This window comes from Hippocampus guttulatus, chromosome 2 (assembly GCF_054856545.1).
Source record: "Hippocampus guttulatus isolate MCC_2025c chromosome 2, RoL_Hgut_1.0, whole genome shotgun sequence".
Lineage (NCBI taxonomy): Eukaryota > Metazoa > Chordata > Actinopteri > Syngnathiformes > Syngnathidae > Hippocampus > Hippocampus guttulatus.
The window spans coordinates 15,724,410-15,746,575 of record NC_141262.1 but is presented as its reverse complement, the minus strand read 5'-3'; the positions used below and the strand labels follow the sequence as shown (position 1 = coordinate 15,746,575).

At 42.5% G+C, this 22,166-nt stretch overlaps 1 protein-coding gene across 5 annotated transcripts; it reads left to right on the top strand.

Annotated features, from left to right (window-relative positions):
- Nucleotides 1-528: 528 nt before the first annotated feature.
- brd8b (bromodomain containing 8b) lies at nucleotides 529-21,766 on the top strand. 5 transcript variants are annotated; one of them, XM_086138783.1, is made up of 19 exons: nucleotides 529-607; nucleotides 2,135-2,231; nucleotides 2,353-2,422; nucleotides 2,520-2,569; nucleotides 2,674-2,796; nucleotides 2,876-2,956; nucleotides 3,044-3,108; nucleotides 4,115-4,278; nucleotides 4,886-5,071; nucleotides 5,805-5,901; nucleotides 6,262-6,404; nucleotides 8,658-9,096; nucleotides 9,166-9,203; nucleotides 9,291-9,490; nucleotides 9,591-9,683; nucleotides 9,804-9,872; nucleotides 10,529-10,814; nucleotides 17,655-17,699; nucleotides 20,081-21,766. In XM_086138783.1, the coding sequence occupies exons 1-19, from the start codon at nucleotides 589-591 to the stop codon at nucleotides 20,138-20,140; spliced, it is 2,325 nt and encodes a 774-aa protein (XP_085994909.1). In that variant the 5' UTR covers nucleotides 529-588; the 3' UTR covers nucleotides 20,141-21,766. The 5 variants fall into 5 exon arrangements, with proteins under 5 accessions (XP_085994909.1, XP_085994891.1, XP_085994915.1 ...); XM_086138765.1 differs by lacking the exon at nucleotides 20,081-21,766 and having other exon boundaries at nucleotides 17,655-18,719; XM_086138789.1 differs by lacking the exons at nucleotides 529-607; nucleotides 20,081-21,766 and adding an exon at nucleotides 666-1,094 and having other exon boundaries at nucleotides 17,655-18,719.
- The last annotated feature ends 400 nt before the right edge of the window (nucleotides 21,767-22,166 follow it).

Below are 22,166 nucleotides of genomic sequence, written 5' to 3'. Positions count from 1 at the left end.
GCAACAGATAATGCCTCAACTTCAATGGAGATATAAGTATTGTATCTACTTCATCCATGCATTTTCTGAACCGATTCATCCTCACAAGGGTCGGGGGGTGCTGGCGCCTATCCCAGCCGTCTTCATGCAGTAGGCGGGGGACACCCTGAACCGGTTGCCAGCCAATCGCAGGGCACACACAGACAAACCATCCGTGCTCACACTCACACTAAGGGGCAATTTAGTGTGTTCAGTAGCCTGCCATGCATGTTTTTGGAATGTGGGAGGAAACCAGAGTCCCGGAGAAAATCCACGCAGGTCCGGGGAGAACATGCAAACTCCACACAGGTCGACGCACAGATGAGGTCGACGCGCTTACCACTGAACCACCGGGCCGCCAAATTGGTGCATCTCGCTGCAGCAAATTAACGTCGCAACGTCTGCGCCGATCATGCCACTTTGACACATTCAATATGGCAGTGACGTTTACGTACAATAACGAGGCGTTCGGTTAGGGGCGGGGTAATTTTATGTCTATGGTGAGTTCCCTTTGTGTACGGCTGAAATTCGTCCGGCGGAAGTTGGGACTTTGGCCTTGTTACAAAAGAAATGGCGAGCGGCATAGGCAGTGAGTAATGTTTTTAGAGCTCTCTGGGGGTTTTCTTTGTAGTTTAGTGCACAGACGTAAAGCGAATATCCCCCAAGCTTTGTTTTTTGTCTTGTTTTAGTTGAAAATCGGAGTTTGATCTGCTTAAAGAAACGTAGCATAGCGTAGCTGTTTGTGTCTCACCATAGTATTCCCCCGTAATAACAGTGGCAAGCTAACGCAGATTGTGTGTCGACGATTCGTTAGCGCGCCTTTATAGTATTTGCCTCTCCTTTCTGCAATTTCTCTTCCCCCTTTCAATCGATCACTGTAACTGCTATGATTTCGTTTCAAGCAATACAGCCTAATTTAAACGGGATGTAAAGTCGTATCAATTAGGCTAGCCACCTACAAATAAACTGGATAATGAATACATCAACTCACCCTGCTTTACGTTAAGTTTTTAGTTTTGGTTTGTTATGCAGTCATGCGGAATGTTTTGGTGTGTTGTCTGCTATAGCATTTTGACGTAAGTAACCCAAAACGATTGACGTTAATGATTCTGTTTTTTTTTGTTTTGTTCTTTTTTACTCAAGATGCACGTATCCCCTATGTGTTTATGTTAATTTATTCTAATTGTACTCCCTTTTAAATTAAGACTGTAACGGTCACTGAAAACAAAAACTGCAATAAAAATGTATTCTCGCCAAAATCACATTTCTTTAAGCATAGGTCACTCAAGTAATTAGCTTTAATTGTGGCTATAAAAATTACAATTCTGACGTAAATCTTGGTTTCTTGAGATTTATGCCATACATTATTGGTTAATGTTCGATTTTATCAATTATATGTACATCACGTTCAACCAAACAACTGTCCATTGATAAGTGTGTTGCTGTTAAAACATTTACGAATTATCTTCAACAGTCACAATATAGTTTAAACTTATTGTAATACGGTATTTCTTGTAAATGTTTATTATCTTGAATTTTGGTTCAATTACTTTATTCTTGTTCACTGCGGTCCAAATTTTACCTTCAGAATTGTATATGCATTCACATATTCATTCATTTTTCAATCCGCTTATCCTCACAAAGGTCGAGCCTATCCCCGCTGTCTCTTGGAAGTAGGCGGGGCGGACACCCTGAACTGATTGCCAGCCAATCGCAGGGCACGCAGAGACGAACAACCATCCGCACTCACACTCACACCGAGGGACAATTTAGAGTGTTCAGTCAGCCTGCCATGCATGTTTTTGGAATGTCGGAGGAAACTGGAATACCCGGAGAAAACCCACACAGGCCCGGGGAGAAAATGCAAACTCCACATAGGGAGGCCAGACCTGGAATTGAACCCGGTACCTCTGCACTGTGAGGCTGATGCGCTAACCACTGGAACACCGGGCCGGCCTTCACATATTGTATTACATATATTGTTTCATATACAAACATAATCAAATTTGTTCAGAATACATTTTTTTAAATGTCAGTCTAACGAAATCAGCTTATCACAAAGCTTCTGAACATTTTATTGGTACTCGGTGCTCACTGTATTTGTGCTTTGTTCCAGAACATAAGATTCTGAATGTGGGGCCGACGGAGCCATGGTCAGTCAGGGAGAAGCTGTGCCTGGCTTCCTCTGTTATGAGGAGTGGTGACCAAAACTGGTAAACCGATAATTCAATATCCCTCCTTTTTATTTATGAACATAGTTTCTAATCTTAGAAGAATATCACTTTGTACGATTGTCTTAACTTGAAGTGACTTTTCCTCTTTGGATACATTTAGGGTGTCTGTAAGTAGAGCCATCAAGCCTTTCTCTGAGCCCGGTCGACCACCTGACTGGTTCTCACAAAAGGTAAGAGATCCCGGCTATTGTCTTCTGAGCTGGTAGCATTGGATTTAATCAATGTCCTCAACATGAGGGATTATTTATTCATCTCCTCATGTTTCAGCATTGTGCCTCACAATACTCTGAGCTGCTGGAAGCCACAGAAGCCCCTAAGTCAGTCCCGAAAAACACATGCACACAGACAAAATGCGAAAACAATGATCTGTTGTTGCGTTTGGCACATTTGTAATTTGTGTTGAACGTGACTTTTGTTCCAGACGTAAGCGTGGTGAGAAGGGGGAGGTGGTTGAGACCATTGAAGATGTAATTGTTCGTAGACTGACTACTGAGAGGATAGAGGAGCTGAAAAAACTACTACGAGACACGCAAGAACAATACAGGTAACCTTTAAAGGAAGCTTTAAAAAATGTATGATGCGACCTTTTCACTCCTCACCCAATCTGTGATTTCTGTCTGCAGGAAGTTGAAAAAGGAAGTAGATCTGATACAGACAGGTCACATGGACCCCCAGCTGAAAGAACAGTGGGCAGAGATAACATTGTAAGACTAGTTCATCCAGTTTAATTGCTTTACTATGTTAAAGCATCCACACTTTTCCTTTCCTTTTCTTTCAATTTACTGCCACAGAAAGAAGAAGCAGGATGAGGAGGAGGCAGAGCAGAAGAGAAAAGCAACAGAAATGGCATATCAAGGTGAGAATTGTCAAAAAATACTGGTTTTGCAAGCTTTTGCAAATTCCTGAGTTGTACTGAAGGCACACCCATCAACTAAAAAAGTGTGCACTTTCAGATTTACATAATAAATCTCTCAGGCCTGAGGGTAAATCTCTTTACTCCTTGGACACTGAACTGCATCTCTTCTTGACTATGGGGCAGCCTTGCTGCATTTTGTCTCCTCAAGATTTAATACCTTGTCTGTTTTAAAGACGATAACCATCTGTCACCAGTAATGAGCTCTTCTACTCTTTTTCTGAGGGTACTTCTAAACAGCGCATAATATGACATACAGTATATGCAGCTTCTGCGATCTTCTCTGTTGTCAAAACTTACAATGGGTACATAAAAATTCTCTGATGACTGCCTCATAAATGCCAATTTGATAGAGTGGTTGGCTAAGGGATCCCAGATGGATTAAGAAAGCTAAATGCAGACCGTGTGTGACATGTACAACCTGGTGAAGGTGACGTTTGATAGTTAGGCAGTGCAAAATGTCAATCGGTTTATCCGGATTTGGTCTTTCTTTGCATGAGCTTCATGACCGAGCTATAATGTTCTGGAAATGATTTAGCAAAATGACAGCATATAAAGAATCAGAATGATACATATATATTCATTCAACTGCCACAAATCATGTGACTGATTTACTGAGAAGTCCGGAAGTTTGCATGCAAAAAGTACAGAATTTTGAAATCTGTTGCCCTTGCTACTTTCGACCTGTACCATCAGGGGTCGCCACAGCGAGTGACTCATTTGTACCCCAGATGGCCTTTTTGTTGTACCTGACTTTTTTTTTTGTTTGTTTGTTTTAATCGGCCGGAACAGTTTTGAGAATGCCTGATTGGTTACACTTTAGTTGTCAGAACCAATGCATTTCCAATTAGAATATTTGTACCAGTTCTGAATCAATACTGTATACTAATTGTTTTAAAGATAAAAAGAAAGTTTAATGACTACAAATATTATTCTCCTTGTCTTTCAGCTCGTCAGGCAATCAAAAACACACCCAAGCGTCTGCCCAGTGTCACTGTTCGGTCCCCTTTGGGGACCAGTCCCACGAACCTGGACTCTCAGATGGATGCATCGGCCCCCCCACCACCCACGGAACCTGCAGGCGTTGTCTCAGATGACACCAGCACCCACTCTGTAAGTGTATGCTTGTCTATGTATTAAAGTCCTGGTCAAACACAAACCCTTTTCAAAGATGCTCCTATTTGTTTGTATTTTGTACCCTCAAATAGTGATTGCTACTCGCCAAGTAACCTATTTGCAGATTGTATTGGAACCTATTCTCTCTTATTAACTGAAACACTCACCTAATAGCTGTTTTATGTGTTCAGGCCAAAGCCAAAAATCAAGCCGAACTTTACTATACTCTAATTAGGGGGATTTTTTTTTTTTAAATCTACAGACATATTAGAAGGGCATTTTAACTGAACAGGCAGCGTTTTAAATCACATTCATACAAATGTAAAATAAGGTTAACCATATTTATGTTACGGAGCTAGGTGTGACGGTGAGAGCATAAAATATGCAAATAGGTGTAAATACATAGGTGCCTTTTTCTTTGATTAGTGTTGTTGTAAGAATTGAAATTTGCAAATCAGCAACGGTTTCCTGTATACCAGCTGTTAGCATGTTAGCTTTCCTCTTGATCTGCCATAACGCTTTTTATAGTCAGTGTTGACTGATTGATTTGATCTCTCTGAACTTTGTTGACCATTCATTTAATGTTCTGCTGCTGCTGCTCTAGGTTCAAGGTGTAGGTTTTTTTCTCCCAGTGACAGAAGCTCCAGGCCCAGGACCTAAAGACCTTACCCTTCTTGTAGAGGACACCTCACAGAAGAGGCTCCTGCCTCAGAAAGCTACACCCCCACCCTCTCCTCTCCTGTCGGAACTGCTGAAAAAAGGCAACCACATCTCAGCCAGCCCCTGCCTTGTGAGAGCCAGCATAGCCTGAATTTTACAATTCAAGAAAGTCACATGATTCGTGAAGCAAAGTAATGTGCACCACAGCCAATTGGACTGTAATGTATCGTCAGCGGTGCATATGGTGTACAGTTGTGCTCCTAAATGTACATATCCCAAGGGTAAACTTAGGAGCACAACCGTGTGAGATTTCAGTCAGGTTACTTTATGAGCAACAGACCCTTCTCTCAAAATGTTTTTTGTTAGGATACTGTAATTGTTATCCCGTGATAGATGCTGTCGAACAATAAAGTTAGACCACAACAATGATGCCAGAGCTGTCTGATGGTCTGTTGAACAAAATGACAAAAGAAGCATGCCTTGTCAGCATTTCTTTCAGTTGATGTTTCAAAAAGGTCTTACAGTTTCATTTCCAAAATGGAGGCCCCTAATTATCCTTCACATTTAAATCTTCTTTTCAAAGTTCTTTATAGTGCTTCAACCAGTTATTTTCCCATTGTGCTAAACCAGCTATTAAGTAAAATAATACTTTTTAGAATAGTCAGTGTTTCTTTGGGATGTGTATTATTTACATCAGGGAATGCTACAAGCAAGATACAAATACTCTGATACATTATTGAGCCCATGTCGACCACTCACAATTTATTGAATAAAGTGTTTTAAAAAAAACAGTAGAAACCTGATAATACCTTGTATACAGACTATGTTTATTTCAAGAAGAACACGTGATTGTGCTCTTGCAGGTTACTGACGGCGACTCCTCTGGAAGTCTTAGCAATGGAATACAGACGTCTGCTGTTGTCACCACCCCATTACCACCGGGCCATGATGTTGTGACAGGTAAATGTACTCTTGACATAAAGTAAGTTTTGGTTTGCTTGTGTCAACATTTGTGTGTAACTGAAACCGTCAATCAAAAATTAAATTTAGCTTGGTCATTCTTAGATTTAGCATACAAGCAATGTAAATGAAGACATGATTGTTAGATTTCCTGGGGAGAATATATGTTTGAATCTTTTGCTTTTTTTTTTTTGGGGGGGGGGGGGGGGTTTCAAGCAAGTACCAGTTCTTTTGTGATTGCTGAGCTAAGAAGAGGCAGGACTCTACATTAATGTCAAACATTGGAGAAGGTCTGCGAGGTACTGCTCACACTTGTTACAGCAACCGTTTCATTGTGTGCTCTCTATTTTTTGTTTGTAGTGGGGGAAGTTGAAGCTGCAGAGAAGGCAGAGCTTGGTGAAGAGACGGGATTAGTAGAAGAAGACCTTGTCGCTGTCTCTTACATGGGAGATGAACTAGATCTGGAAACCGTAGGCGACATCATCGCCATCATTGAGGAAAAGGTACACACTTGGGCTGAGAATACTGTTTTCTTTTATGTAAATAGGGTGGTCTTCAGTCCCCAAAAAAGATTGATTTACAAATCCAATTGCAATCAAGTTGGAACTTTGTGTTAAACACAAATAAAAAGAGAATGCAATGATTTGCAAATAATGTTCAATAAATTACAAAGAAAATATATTTAATGTTCAAACTGCTAAACTTTATTGCCTTTAGCATATAATCATTAACTTTGAATTTTATGGCTGCAACACGTTCCATAAAACTTGGAACAGGTGGCAAAAAAGTTGAGGAATGCTCACCAAAAGGTGCTCATCAATATTCTGGAGGAATCACTGCATGTAAGCGGCATGGCTGAAAACCAACTCTGAATGCACTTGAACTTAATCCCTCAGGCCGCAAAAATAAAAAAGATGTAAATCACCACATGGGCTTAGGAGCACTTTAGAAAGCCAATTTCAGCAAATACTGTTGGGCACTACATCCGTACGTGCAGCTTAAAACCATACTATGCAAAGCAAAAGCCATATATCAACAACACCGATCAACGCCGCTGGCCTATCTGGGCCCAAGCTCATCTGAGATGGACGAGTGCAAAGTGGAGAAGTAAACTGTGGTCTGACGAGTCCGCATTTTAAATTGTTTTGGGAAATTGTAGATGCCCTGTCCTCTTGGCCAAAGAAACATCTGGACTGTTATGGATGCAAAGTTCAAAAGCCAGCATTTGTGATAGTATTGAGCTTTGTTAGTGTCAATGACATGGGTAACTTGCACATCTGCGAAGGCATCATTAATGCTGAAAGGGACATACAAGTTTTCGTGGAAACATGTGCTGCCTTCCAAGCAATGTCTTTTTCATGAACCACCTGCTTATTTCAGCAAGACAATGCCAAAAAGACCCGTCTCCCATTGAAAAAGTGTGGTGCGTTATGAAGTGTAAAATACGAAAACGGAGACCCCGGACTGTTGAAAAGTTAAAGCTGTACATCAAGCAAAAATATGAAAGTGTACCATCTACAAAGCTTCAACAATTTATTGAATGTTGTTAAAAGAAAAGGTGATGCAACACGGTGGTAAACGTGATAGAATCCCAGCTTTATCGGAATGTCTTGTAGCCATAAAATTCAAAGTTAATGATTATTTGCTAATATCAATCATTTTTATCAGTTTAAAAAATGTCTGGTCTTTGGAGTGTATTAAATTAAATATAGGTTGAACATGATTTGCAAATCATTGTATTCTGATTTTAGTTATGTTTTACACAACGTCTCAAATTCATTGGAATTGTGTTGTACAACATATTATGGCTTTCTATGGTTTCGTAGTTGTCCATCTGCCTTAGAAATAGCTATATTTTTTGTGCGGAACACAGCTCAGTTATATTTCAATCATATTTGCATTTTGTATATACAGTACTTGACATCTCAATATTGGGTGGTATATTTTCAGGGTCATTGAAAAGACAATACATGTACCTGTATTGATTTGAGCTTCATTTGAACAGCAGGTGGTAGTAGTCTGCAATACACGCAGAGCTCAGCTGATCCTTTTTTAAATGAACCTTGTCGTCCAAACTACAGTGAAGTCTTAGTTCAAGAACAACCCAATTCACAAACATAGTCGTTTTTCAGCAAAATATTTCCTTGGTTCACAAAGTATGCCTCAGTTGTCACACGGAACGCTTCAGATGTACTTGCTACCGAAGCTACAGTGTGGGAAGGGTCTGTGCCGTGCAGGGAAGCTCCTGCTCGGTGCGCCAATGTGGCGTGTTCCCACACACCTGCACCCGGGTTAATCTGCTTTGTACTATCCCTTAAAAGAAAGGTGCAATAAAGTGTTCATTCATTTCTGTTTCTTTTTATCCAATCCCACAGAAACAAGGTAAGCATAACTTGTTTCTGGGGCTGGAATGATTTAATTCAATTCCATTTATTTTAACTGAAAGAATTGCTTTGGCTTGCAAACATTTCGGGCTGTGAACGTTGTCGGAACAAATGAAGGTCATGAAATGAACCCAGGTTCCGTACAGTATGTTGGGACTTTTGGCTTGTCACTGGCATAATTAGTTTGGCACACTTTTTGGGCGAAATGCCCTTCCTGACACAAACCACGCAGCAGCTACGTATTTGGCAGAAATCAAACCGTCTGCACAAAAGGCTGCACAATGTACCACTACGTTACCAGTACTTCCACTGTATAGAAGACAGGCAATTCGATAAAGCCTAATGGGAAGTCATGCTTGCTGTGCTTCCAAGGTGGATGATTCGGTGGAAGCTTTGGACGCAGCAGCAGTGGAAGCAGCACTGTCTCTGTGTGAAGAGGCCGTCTCAGAAGGACACACCCTGCCCGGCCCCTGGGAAACTCAGGAACTAAAGGAATCAGACTCAACATCCACTGCCCAAGACTCTGAGCACATACAGGAGGATTGCGTTGTGGCCGCACTGTCTGTCCCCACCCCTGTCAGCCCGCATGGCCAAAATCAACCTGAAACGACAAGCACAGAGGAGCAGGTCAAGGGAAACTGTGAGCCAGCTGTGACTGAAAATGACATCACTTTGTGTGGCACCTCTGAATATGTTACTACTGGAGGTGTTGAGACAGAAGAGAGGAACGGAGGGAAGGTGGACACAAATCTTGTCGTGAAGAGTGAAGTGGAGGAGTGGAACCAGCCCGAGGTGAACCCACCATGCCTAGGTGACCTCACAAACACACACATGATGTGCCTGTTAAAAGATGATAATAACGATCATTTTCGGCCCACAGATTCCGAGGACAGTTCTGTATCTGGCAGAGAGTCCAAGGTAATAGGCCTAAACATTATTGTCGATTTGAAAAGTTGTTCTCAATATTCTGCCACTGACCTAATTGCTGCATGTACTTGAAATCAGGAGGTGAAAGATGAGGAAGCAGCGAGCGAGTGTGATCCTGAAGAAGGAATGGAGCTGAAAGAGGAGTGTGGCGAGGGGGAGGGCCCCTATTTGTCAGAAGTGGAGCGAGCAGCCAGCGAGAGTGAAGATGGTTATGGGCCGCCCTCGCAGCGCTACACAGCCGATTCACTGGCCAGCAGCCCTGCCTCTTCCTCCCAGCTGTGAGTATCCACCTGCTCATGTCTCCGTAGCCATAATTTGCATACATGTTTTTTTTTCTTTCTCATTTGGGTCCCATTCCCCATTCTCTGTTCCTACCAGGTCTACATGTGGTGAGGACCAAGAGGCTGTACAGGCCCAGAAAATTTGGAAGAAAGCCATAATGCTGGTGTGGAGAGCTGCGGCTAACCACAGGTGTTGCTCTCCCAACTTTGCCTCTGCCGAGAACACAAATCAACGGTTTTCTGCTGCCATTGTTTTGCACAGTGCTACTGCCACAACTCAACCTCTATTTGTTCAATTTTTTTCTATCAGATATGCCAGTGTCTTCTTGCAGCCTGTGTCAGATGACATCGCTCCTGGTTACCACAGCATTGTACACAGGTGAGATCACAGTCTTCCTGCAATCCATTTGAACAGCTGGGCTATCCAAATATTAACATGTACAACTTGACTTGTGACTGCTTCAGTTTAGGAGTTTTTCACGAGTCTTCGCTTGGTTGAAAATGTTGCTTTGTTCTACGAGCAAAATTTGTAATCTCCAGATAAGCTGCCTCTCCGGGAGAGTGGGACGGGGGCGGAAAAAAGCGACAGTCACTGGTGCACTTTCAGAGCTTTATTGAACCTGATGAGCTGTCAAATACAAAACGGAACCCGAGTTCCAGTAAGCTAAAACTTACAGCCCTGTGCTGACATGCTAACAAACTGGCCTTGTTGCTGATGTCACTCACTGAGCCATGCCCCTCAAAGGCACGCGTACAACACAACCGTTGCTGCTGTGACTCATCTTGTCCCATTGGACAATAATTACAATTTGTAAAACAAATTAATTTCTTGACATTCTCATTTGTTTTGATGTATTGGAGCTTTTATACAATACATTGCCATTTTTCTTTAATAAATATTGCGTAGAACATGCAACCTCTCAGACCAAAATACCGTATTATCCAGCCAAACTTTTTATTTATTTATTTTAATGAAAGTTAAAAAAAAACAACAACAAACAAAATAACATATCTTCCAAACTCATCCTGTCACAGACCAATGGACCTATCTGCAATTAAGAAGAATATCGAATCCGGCGTGATCCGTACAACAGCAGAATTCCAGCGGGACATCATGCTGATGTTTCAGAATGCCGTCATGTACAACTCGTCAGACCACGACGTCTACCACATGGCTCTGGAGATGCAGCGTGACGTCCTGGAGCACGTGCAGCAGTTCCTGGCCACACAGCTCATCATGCAGACCTCAGAGAGCGCCATCTCCGCCAAGAGCCTTCGTGGCAGGGAGGGAAATCGCAAACCAGGCGAGCCAGCTGAGAAGGTGTGTTGAGCAACTTAACTGTGTCGAAAATTACACACTGGTTCCACACATTTGTTTCTTTGAACTGGAACGATATATTTGTTTAGGTCTACCAAGAATCAGATGTTTCAGATTGAATAAATAATCAAATGGCAACCATATATACAAGAATGCTTTGATGGTACTTTTATTAGGTGACTTATATTTTCCAGTTAATAATCCCGCATGTCACGATAAAATACCCATATCTACCAATTCAATCAATCAGAGCGTCGCGACCGTTTTGTCAGTTGTGTTCTGTCAGTGGGCGCGTCGCGCACTGCCTACCTTGCTAATGACTTGCGCGTTTCACACGCTGTACATAATGTAATGATAGTGGAGTGGGATCCTGGCATGGGTTGTGCACTGCAGTTCCAAAACAGCACTGATGGAGTCACCGACGAAAGAAGAAACACAGCCAGCACCTGCCCACAGCCACGTTTGTAACAAGAAAGAAGCAGTGTTTATGCAGACGGACAATCAATTTCATCCATCCATCCATTTTCATCATCGCTTATCCTGCATAGGGTCGTGGGAGGGTGCTGGAGCCTATCCCAGCTTATTTGGGCGAAAGGCGGACTACACCTTGAACTGTTCGCCAGTCAGTCCCAGAGCATATATAGAGACGAACAACCATTCACACCCACACAGCGCCACTGAGTGGTGACCGATCCCACGGTGCCCGCTCACAAGACAGGCGAGTGTACCACTACACCATCAGCATCCCTTGGTCAACTTCACTACATGACACGCTTGCCAATTTAAGACACCTTCATTTCGGCATTGAAACAAGAATATTTTGTGTTACGGCAGCTGCATCATCATCCTAGTCGTCTTTGTAGGTGTGAGTACATGTTGTTGCTATGTGTGCCATTCATTGATATTGCTCTCTCAGTATATTATACATGTTCAAATGTGTTAGTATCATTTTAAAAGTGCGCTTTTAAAGACCTTAAGAAGAAATGAAGTCCCGTAAATGCTGGAACAACATGCCGAGGGCAGTTTGCATTTATTGTGGGGTTGTTCTGAAACCTAACCCCTGCAATGGAGGGGATTTACTGTAGTTTGCTTTGAGCATTGATGTTACTCATTGGACCACTTGCTTGAGTTGGCATGCCCAAGGTCTTGTAAAATGGGGATATGTGGCTGAAGTGATTACAGATTATGGAATTAGAATCAGGGACCTGCGTAACACTTCTCCTTAAATATGTGTTTCTATTCCAACTAAATACAAATCTCCACTGCCTCAGATTATGAATTTAACACTATTTCATTTAGTTAAGAATATACTTTCTTTTACATCTGTGCCTTGCATTGTTCATAGAAATACACTGCACAATTTGCTCCGAGTCTCTGCCACAGATATTTCAATGGTTGTCAACCATCAGCAGTCTATTGGCTGGTTTTCTCCTTTTCCAGCAAAAGTGTGGTATCGCAATCAGCAGTACATTATGAAAAGGGGGAAAAAAACAATTGTATTCCACAGCAAGTCATACCATGATGTGTGATTTTCTATTGTCTTTAACTGTTGAATTTCACATTCCTATGAAGATATACACACATTTACAGACACAGGCAACACACACAGGAAAGCTGAGACATTGTCTTTATGTGCCTGACTATATCCTCCCTGCTCACCCATAAGTGATGTGGTGCAATAATTTCTGGGAAGATATTTTCCTGCATGAGGCTACACTTCTTTTCTTACGTACGTGCGGGCGCGCACCTGTACGTGTCAGCCACTTGACTCGGCTGTTCTGTCACTTGCTGATGTTGCATGAATGTCCAGTGACCTGTTGGTATGTGGTTGAACATAGTTCTTATTAGTAGACTTTACGCGATCAGGGTTTTTGGGGTCGATCAGCAATCATGAAGGTTTGAAAAATAAAAGAAAATACTCGATCACCGATTCCATCAGAAAATGGGGCGATGTATCTATTTAAGTATATTTACTCTACTATAGACCCATGCAAAAATACATTGGAAAAAACAATTTAAATCCCCCAAATTCTTTTTTAAAAACCTGTTGATAAACATGAAATACAACATGTAATGTTAACATGTTCACAACATCTTCTGTGACAGTAATCCAAAAAAAAAAAGCAATACATGATCGCTAGTCAGTCAGGTGACCGCTGCTTTGATTGAAAATACTGAATTACTGTCTTGGTTCAACAGCTGTCGTCACACAAGTAGCTTACGCCTGCTTCTTATTGGCTCATATTGGAAGCTGGCTGTGTTGTACAAGTCCCAGTGCCCACATACCGCATTTATCATTTTGTCATACAGTGTTTGTACACTTTGAACCTGGCGTGTATGTGAAAAAGTAGCATATTCTCAAAGCCATCTGGCGCCGATGTAGCTGTATAGTTTCGGCCCTGTCTATGCAACCTGTATTGACTTTATACACTACTCACAAAAAGTTTGGGATTTTTGCCTTTCGGGTGAAATTTCAGGACAAGCCTAAAATGCATTCAAATCTTGACAGGTGAACTTAAAGTGACCTTCTCTAAGCTTTTGAATGCACATGTCAAACTGTTACATGTTTCTGTACTTTTTGCACAGGTTGCTGTTCTCTCATAAGGAGCTTAACGGCAAAATTCACAATAGGTGTTTGATCCTTGAATCGACCAATAAATCCCGATTCAATTAGAGCTGGTGTTTAAACAATCATGCTGTTCCCATTTTGACATTATGAGACCAAGGTGACACCTAACAATGGATCAATGGTACCTTCCCATTGTGGTGCTTTCAATTGGATGTTCTCAGACGGAAGTGGCCACTGAGCTTAGAGTGTCACGGAGTGTCATCAGCAGGTTGCAACAGAGATACCGAGAGACTGGAAGAATCACAGAAAGATGTAGAAGTGGATGTCCTTTGGCCACATCCCATGGTGATGACCGCTTCATTATGAACAATGTCCTGAGAAACAGGATGATGAATGCCATTCAACTCCAGGCACGTTTAAGGGAGGTGAGAAGCACCCAAGAGTCACGTGAGGCCATTTGAAACCGTTTACATCAGTGTGGACTGCGACTTGCAAGGGTCCCTGACCACACCACCAGGCATAGGCGTCATCGTCTTGCATGGGCCGGGGAGCATTTATGCTGGAGGAGGGACCAGTGGGCTGATGGAAGTCGATTCTGGTTGAGCAGAAATGATGGCCGCCGACGATGTAGGACTTCAAGGAGAGCGCTATGCATCAGCCATCGTTGTCACCAGACGGACTTTTGGTGGTGGCGGCGTTACAGTGTGGGCAGATACGTCCAGTCGGTAAAGAATCCCCCGACACTTTGTGAATGGGACAGCGACAAGTCCATACAACCCGGATAACGTTATTGATCCAGTGATTGTGCCCCAAGATGAACAACACGGGCCTAATTTCATCTTCATGGATGACAATCCTCCAGCGCATCGAGGTCGCGTTATCAGGGAACGGCTGTTGGAGACTGGTGTACCTCAAATGGAATGGCCTGCACTTTCTCAAGACATGGTTCCTATTGAAATCTGCGGGATCAGCTGAGTTGCCGTGTCGAGACTCAAAACTTTGCTCCGCAGAACCTCAATGACCTGAAGGCCGCCCTTCAAGAAGAGTGGGATGCCATTCCTCAGCTGACAATAAAATAAGATAAGATAAGATAAGAAAACCTTTATTAGTCTCGCAATGGAGAAATTCCCAATTCACAGCAGCAAAGTTATGAAAGGAAGAAGTAGGACAACAAAATATAGGAGCTGCTGGAAAGGCAGCCACTCTCGCGGCGCCATTTTGAAGTCAAAATAACACAACACAAGTCAACTTGTGAACAGCATGAACACACTCAAGGGCACATGACGAGTTATTGAGGTGTTTACATTTTTTGTTGTGGTGTACCCACCATTGTTGTTAACTTTAGTTTCAATGAATTGTTTGAGATGAGGAAATCACCAGTGCATCCTTCTGCTTAAATGCCCTACTTTCATATGATATCACTGCAATGTGAATTTTTTACATTTTCCATAAATTTCACCTGAAAGCCCGAAATCCTGAACTTTTTGTGAATACATAGTTGTATCTAATGGCATTGTGAGAATAGCTCAACCTACATTCGGTATGACCGCAGTATATCTCATACCCTCATTTCGCAAAAGTTTAGTGTGTGACTCTCAGCAATGGAGCTATTTCCGTTTTTTTGTACAAACAAGATGCCTGCCTGGTAGTTGCATCTTTGATTGGCTGGAGGTTCATGTCCTGTAACTTAGGCTGATTGATAAAAGATATTTGAACGAAATAACACATGCCATAGACTACACTAAGGGCGCGGAGATGGAACTTTGTGCTTTCACAGCACGAGACAAGGCTGAAAATAAATTAGCTTCTATCATGGACATGCATTTGTGGAACAGTTTCTTTTTACTTCCCATTCCCATTGACTCATGTTTGGGTGTTTGGTAGATTGGATGATTGAAATTGAGTGTTGCACGTGTTGCGAATGTCATCTTTCTGCGTCGATGTTTATCTCGATGACAATGGGCCTCGTTTCTCAATGAGGCAGATGTTGCTTTTTCATTGCAGCAACCAGTACAGTGTTCCTTGCATCTTCTCCACATTTTGACACTGCGACCCAAATCTGGATTAATCGTATCCACGTGTTCAGGTGCCAGTGCATGTGACCATGAAGGGCAATCTCGGCAGGCCTCCTAAGATTGGCTATGTGCGGTCTGCTCCGAATTATCGGGGCAGTGAGCCGCCTGTCGACCATGTCGTCCTGCAAACCTTGTCATCTGTAGAGAACCGCCTACGATACCTGTGTGTGTGTGTGTGTGTGTGTGTGTGTGTGTGTGTGTGTGTGTGTGTGTGTGTGTGTGTGTGTGTGTGTGTGTGTGTGTGTGTGTGTGTGTGTGTGTGTGTGTGTGTGTGTGTGTGTGTGTGTGTGTGGCGTGTGCGTGCGTGCGCGCGTGTGTGTGTGCGCGCGCGCGCGTGCGCGTTTTGAGGGTGAGAAAACGGTCTTCTCGGGGTGCCGCCTTTGCAGCCTGTCTCTGACATCCGCCGTTTTACCAAGGTTCAGTTTGGCGATAGGTGTGACTAGTGCCACAGCTTTGTTTTGAGAACACCATCTTAAAGTTGCCCTATTGGTCCAAATAGGGCAAATGTGGCATGCCAATTCATAGAGCAGATGCCGGACCAGTGTAGCAGGACCCATAGCTCACGCTCGGAGTACCACAAGTTTTCAAAGAAGAGTCCATGGCAAACACACAATAAGATATTTGCAAATGCAAGTTGCAAATGTTGGCACCATTCTCCCCAAAAGCAAGGTGACAACCAAGAAATGACATACCAAACACAAATCTATTTCTATATTGTGCTATGTTCATCTGGATTTTTAAACATTTGGATTCGTCCCAATGAACAGGTAACAAGTTGTCAAAGTTCAAAAATTCAAGTGAATGAAATCCAAAGAAGCAACAAATCAAAGCGATTTGTTTGTATACCGAAGCACTGACACCTTTTGAAATCAAAGGCGATTGTCCAAATCGCTCTTCACTATACTCCCCAAGATAAGGCCAGCCCGAAGTTGCGGCTCATCACAACGTCCTGAAAAATTTCAAAGGATGGCGTTTTGCATTATGAAGGATCGTAATTTGGGGAAGATAACTGACAGTAAATTGTGTGAATGTGTTGTTTTATGGTTGTTGTCAAGGACGAGCATGATATTACTTCATCAGCTTTCAGATTGTGCGGAATTGTGCTTCATCGGCTGTTGAAGCAATGCAGGCTTTTTTTTTTGGGGCGCCTTGCTTGGATGCATCCAGCACGGCACGATTGATTCAATTCCGACATTGCGGTCTCAACATGACATCGACCTAGTTGGAAGTTCAGCCGGGCATCATGAATCTTGGAACATTGACAGTGATTCTCCCATTCCATAAAAATTGTTCATCCATGCAAAGCATCAGAAAAGCGAAACATCAACAATCTTTTTAGGGAAGTTGAGTCAAATGCCTGTCGCAAGTACTTTTGTGAAGCCCGTTGTCATTGCTGAGTTGGACTTGTGCTGCCATTGTTCTGTACCCGTCTTGGGCATGGATCGTGTACGTGTATCAGATGCCTGTGGCTACACATACAGCGTGCCGGTCGCTTGCGCGCCAATGACACTCAAAACAACTGCAACAGTTGCATCACGTATTATTCTGTAAAAAAAAAAAAATTATGCTCAGATTTGAGTGACATAATCTGGCTACTTTGATTAGTTACGTGAGAGTCTAAAATGTTCGGAATGGCTCTCAGTACGGTCGTGCCCTACTGCAAACTACAACCACATGAAGGACGCTGGCGTTTGGTGGAATCTTCAAACCTCCGAAATCATCTCTTGACGAGACCCTCCCAAAAAAAGGTCACGCTTATTCAGCCGTTGCATCATCAGAGAGCAAGTCATTTGCAACACTTTAGATTGGTCAATCACTTGTAAACACGTACACGTGTGGACTACTGTCCAATCGTATAGATTTGTGAGGGGTGGAAATTTATTTTATAAAATTTGCCAAATTTTGACCAAGGAGGTTTTCGGCCACACACCAGCGATGAGCAACATTGTCAAATGAATGCTTCTGCCACAGTTTCTCGTATCGAATACCACCAAATTCTTACAAGTACCTGCTTATTTGCGTACGATTGCGTGTGTTTTTCGTGACCTTTTATTCATCGGTATTTCTTTGGACGCTCGTCTTTGCACTTGCTTACCTGTTTGATGGACACTTGAATGACGCTTGCTTTCTCGCACGCGTGTGTGTGAGTGTGTATGTGCATGTTCTCTCCTTCTCACTCCAATGTGTGTCCTTCTGCAGGACATGGTCCCAATGGCCTCTCCTGCTTTCCTTCTCTCTCTCTTTGTAAGTATGCAGGTTATTGATCAGATCTCACCAGCGGCAGGCCGCGGGCCGGTTCCCGTCCGCGTTTTTGCCATCGCAGCCACCTCATCAGTTCACTCGTCTCCTCTTTTCAGTTTGACATTTCTTGCATGATAGAAGTGTATTGGGCCATATGATTACATCTGTTCAAAGTTTGGGGGGCGGTGATCTTAGTTAAGCGATGACTAATCAGATTTTTTTTAAAAGTTCTTTTCATTTCCATTCTTTTATTGGAAAACAAGACTTTATTTCCCATTGACAGTGCAGAAAAACACACCCAAAAAAGAAGTTGCGATGCTGGTGACTGGTTTGGGATGTGACATGTCAGATGGTGGGCAAAAAAGTTCAATCATTGTTTTCCAAAGTAAAAGCAGGCGTTTGCAAATGGGTTCTTTTGATTGGACGCAAAGCTCATCCCTCTGCTTTCGTGGAGGACGGCGGAAATCTGAGAATATTTACTTTTCAGAGGCTGAACTTCCAAGCACTTGGGCAATTTCACATCAAACAAGGTCTCAAAACCATTCATCCATCATCGAAATCATTATTGATTACGTTGATCATCGATTGTAACTTTCTTATTGTATGAGAAAAATAAAAAGCAAACAAAAAACTTAAACATGACTATGGAGACCACGACGCTGTTCAACCCCCCATAATGAACGCTAATTGTTATTGTCCCAGCAGAGCGTTGGGACTGTTGGAATCGCAGAAGATTTGAGCTCAGTCTGAGCACCGCATAGATTCGAAAGGCTATCTGCCACGTGATGGCCAAGTTAGTCACCTTTTGACCAGTACTGCTACTTGTTGCAACTCAGCTGTCCTCACGGCTTATCGGTGTTTGCTTTGCGAGGTCTACGCACAGTTGACTTTATTCGAATCAGATGAACTTCCATTAACTGCTGTGCACACTGATCGATGCAAAAAATGGACTGATGAGTATGTTGTAACTCGCAAAATCGGTCGACATTTGTGAGCCGTTGGTTGCAACTGTGCGTGGGGGGGGGGGGGGGGGGGGGGTTGGTGCTCACGCGGGTTGCGTCTATTGAAGAAGGCACGGAACAATGGCTCTGGCCTTCCATTGACAGAACGCACACACAAATAGAAAGTTTTCACGGGAGTCACAAGCTACATGAGGTTGCGAACGCTCGACTAAATAAATATGTTGGCTAGATTTGCAGGAAATCCGCATTTCGATACAAAGCAACACGCTCTCCAGCTCCAAAATATTTCCCGGGCAGCATTCACTGTCAAACCAGCCATCCGTTTGTATACTACTGAATTTGAGTGTGAGATGGTGTGCCCGGAATGGTCGCCAGCCTATTGCACCGCACGCATCATCAAACAGGCCGTCGTGTCACACCTAAAGACAACTTTGAGGAGCGCCAGAAGAAAACCCGCGCCAAGACAAGCTTGCAGAGACAATATGCAAACTCTACACGGGCAGGCCTGGATTTGATCCCACAGACTCAGAACGTCATCAAAATGCGTATGTTCCCTTCTTAAAGGAGAATCTAACTCAGGAGCGGAGAGCATTAAACAGATTTATACAACGATGCTCAATAATCACTCACACCGGGATTGTTTTGAAATGTTTTTTTTTTTTACCTTCACCAGCAAGCGCGATATGAGCGTAACCAAGATAAACCACAACCAAGATTCTTTCTAAAACGTCCTAAAAATAACAGCCTGTCATTTTTTTCTGACAAAAATGACTGCTGACTTTGTATTACTTTCTAATTTCATTTCAATGGTAGAATTGAAGGATCTGTTTCCCTCTAAGGATGTTACTGATATGAGCAGCGGTGGCCAGCGTCACGAGATGTTGAAGACAAAAAAATTATATGAATAAAATGTCAATATATGACTTAGGCCGTTATTTTAAGAAGGTGACAATATTGTTAGCGTTTGTAACAACGCTAAACATCAGTGCTTGGCCAACCAATAACATTCCCCTCCTCAGTCCCCCTTAAACCTGGAAGTTCCATCTTTGAACACACACACATTTGAAGTGTGTCGTATTGCTCCATTCAAGGGTTTCTCGTCAGTCCCGGCGCACTGACACGTGCTTCTTTCATGTCTGTATTTTTTTTTTCCCTGTCTGCATGCTCGATAATTCTTTTCTTCCCTTGAGTTGGATTTTCAGTTGATCATCGTTTATTTCTGTTCTCCATCAGAGGAGGAACACCTCCTACCCCCACCTCATGCACCTCACTTACATCCCCTCCCTCTGCCCAGCTGATCTTGATCTTGGACTTTCTCGACCTAAATGTTAATGCTCCTTCTTGCCCCCCCGCCTCCACCGTCCCCTTCCTTCTTTCCACTTGCTTCCTGCTTCCCCCCCCCCCCCTCTTTCTGCACTACAGGATGGCGGCACCAGGGGTCGCCGTAGTGCAATGGAGGCTGACCTGAAAATGAAGAAATAGACTTGAGCAAGACCCCCCTGGAGGCAAAGAAGGAAATGTGTGGCTTTGGTCTCGTAGTTCAGTTGAGAGAGGTGTTCAGTGTGTGGGCCTATCGTGTATTAGCACATGTGCTAGTGCATGTCTTCTTTTCTGTAGATGAGCATACGGTACGTGCGGATGTGTCGATGTCTTTGCATAGAGCGGCATTTTTTTCCCCCTTTTTTTTTACCTTCTGCGGTTGGCCTGTAGGACCATATTCAAACATCTCCCTTGGTGGTGCATTCACAGACAGTTGAGATTGCGGCAAAACATTGGAAAGAAACTTGACTTACTGTGAAATTGGAAGACTTTTCCTGCTCAATCACTTTGCTTTTTTTTTCCACCTGTTGACTTGAATTTTGTTGTCGGTTGAGAAGCAAAGGTGTTCAGCTTTTCTCTGTGTCCTCTGGGGTTGTTTTTTTCCATTGTTTGTAATACAGTATTTATTTTTTAATGGGTTTTGGGGAAGTCATGGCTTTTGAGTTGCTGATTGGAAATTGTCCATTGTGGCAAAATGTAAATAACCATCATTTAGTACTGTTAAGTGGCAATGTTGTTGGGGGGTTTTTTTGCACTATGTTCAGTTGTTGACTCCCATTCTCTTGAGTGTCAGTGAATGCACCACCACAGTTTCTAGATGAACAGTCCATGTCTTCGAGATATGGTGGTGTTCAAAATACTCGATTCAGCATCAGCGGTAACTAGGGCTGAACAATTTTGAAAAATGATGGAATAGAACTTTTTTCATCCTCGATACTGCAATCGTGATTTAGTATGCATTTTTTTTCCAAGGGTCTCATGTCCCATGTACTTTGTTTGTTTCAATCAACACGAGCAATAAATTCATCTGCATTACAAATTAATGATCACATTTATGATACATAAATGTTTTAGTCTTATAGGTCAGGCTTGCGCTAAATTACCACCACAACAACAAATATGAAAGTTGACTTGCAGTCTTTAAAGTGTCCGCTAAAACTTCACAAAATTCTACCGCACAGGTGTGGAATGAAAACACTTCAGTAAATCAGTAGTCAAATTGCAACAATATGTAACCATGTGGACGGCATGTATTAAGCAATTAATCGAGGCACTGAAAAATAAAAAGATACATACCTATTGAAAAAAAGGCTTCTGACCGAAATCGATGCAGCTTTTTTTTTGTTGTTGTTGTTTATTCCCAAATTGCAGCCATTGCGCATTGAAAATTACATTCAACAATGCCGATTTGAATTTGAGTCATTGCTCAGGCCTAGCTGTAACGATGCCAAGACATTTTTCAACTACGTAAAGGAAAGTGAGTAGAACCCAGAGATGCATCCCTGGTCAAAAATGAAGAAATTAGTCAAACCTTGTTGGAGGAGCAGTCGAAAGCGGAGTTAAGTTGTGTCAAGCCAGTTTTGCTGTACTAGCCGCTTAAGATGTTGCCAGAATTTGTGGCGTGATCCAAGACAGCTTGTGTAATGTGTTCTAGATGAAAGCAAAAAAAAATACCTCAACATTTTGTGCCCACATGATGGGACCATTTACAGTTTGTGTTTGGGTAGCAGATCCATGTATCATATGTTTTGTTGTACATTTGTTAAATAAAAGATTTGTTTTGAACTATGATATTGTCCTAATTGCTGTTCTCTTGAAAAAAGGAGTGACTTTTCCCTGCATTCGTTAAATGGATGGAAGTCGAAACCAGGGGCTCTCAAACGGGGCTTATGCATACCCCTGGGGGTATGAGAAGGCACTTCAGGGGGTACATGAGATTTTAAATTATGAAAATTCGCATCTATGGGAAGAATTTAAAAAAAATAGTTGCAGCAGTTGCCCGCTGCCACTAAGGATGACAAAGATCCTCAATGTCTCACTTCAATGCAAAAACACTCCGTTCAGTGCAACAATGCAAGATTTAGTGTTGATCATTGGTAGTTTGTTTTTGTTAATAACTTTTTATCTCTAAATAGTTCAAGAGATACCACTGCAAATGGACTTTCAAAATTGCTTCCAAATGTGTGCT

Excerpts from the sequence above, each read along its gene's own strand:
- brd8b (XM_086138756.1), top strand. The coding sequence starts at position 1,811 with ATGCATGTTTTTGGAATGTCGGAGGAAACTGGAATACCCGGAGAAAAC. Across the intron at positions 3,109-4,114 it reads AACAGAAATGGCATATCAAG|CTCGTCAGGCAATCAAAAAC; the intron begins GTGAGAATTGTC and ends CTTGTCTTTCAG. Across the intron at positions 5,072-5,804 it reads TCTCAGCCAGCCCCTGCCTT|GTTACTGACGGCGACTCCTC; the intron begins GTGAGAGCCAGC and ends GTGCTCTTGCAG.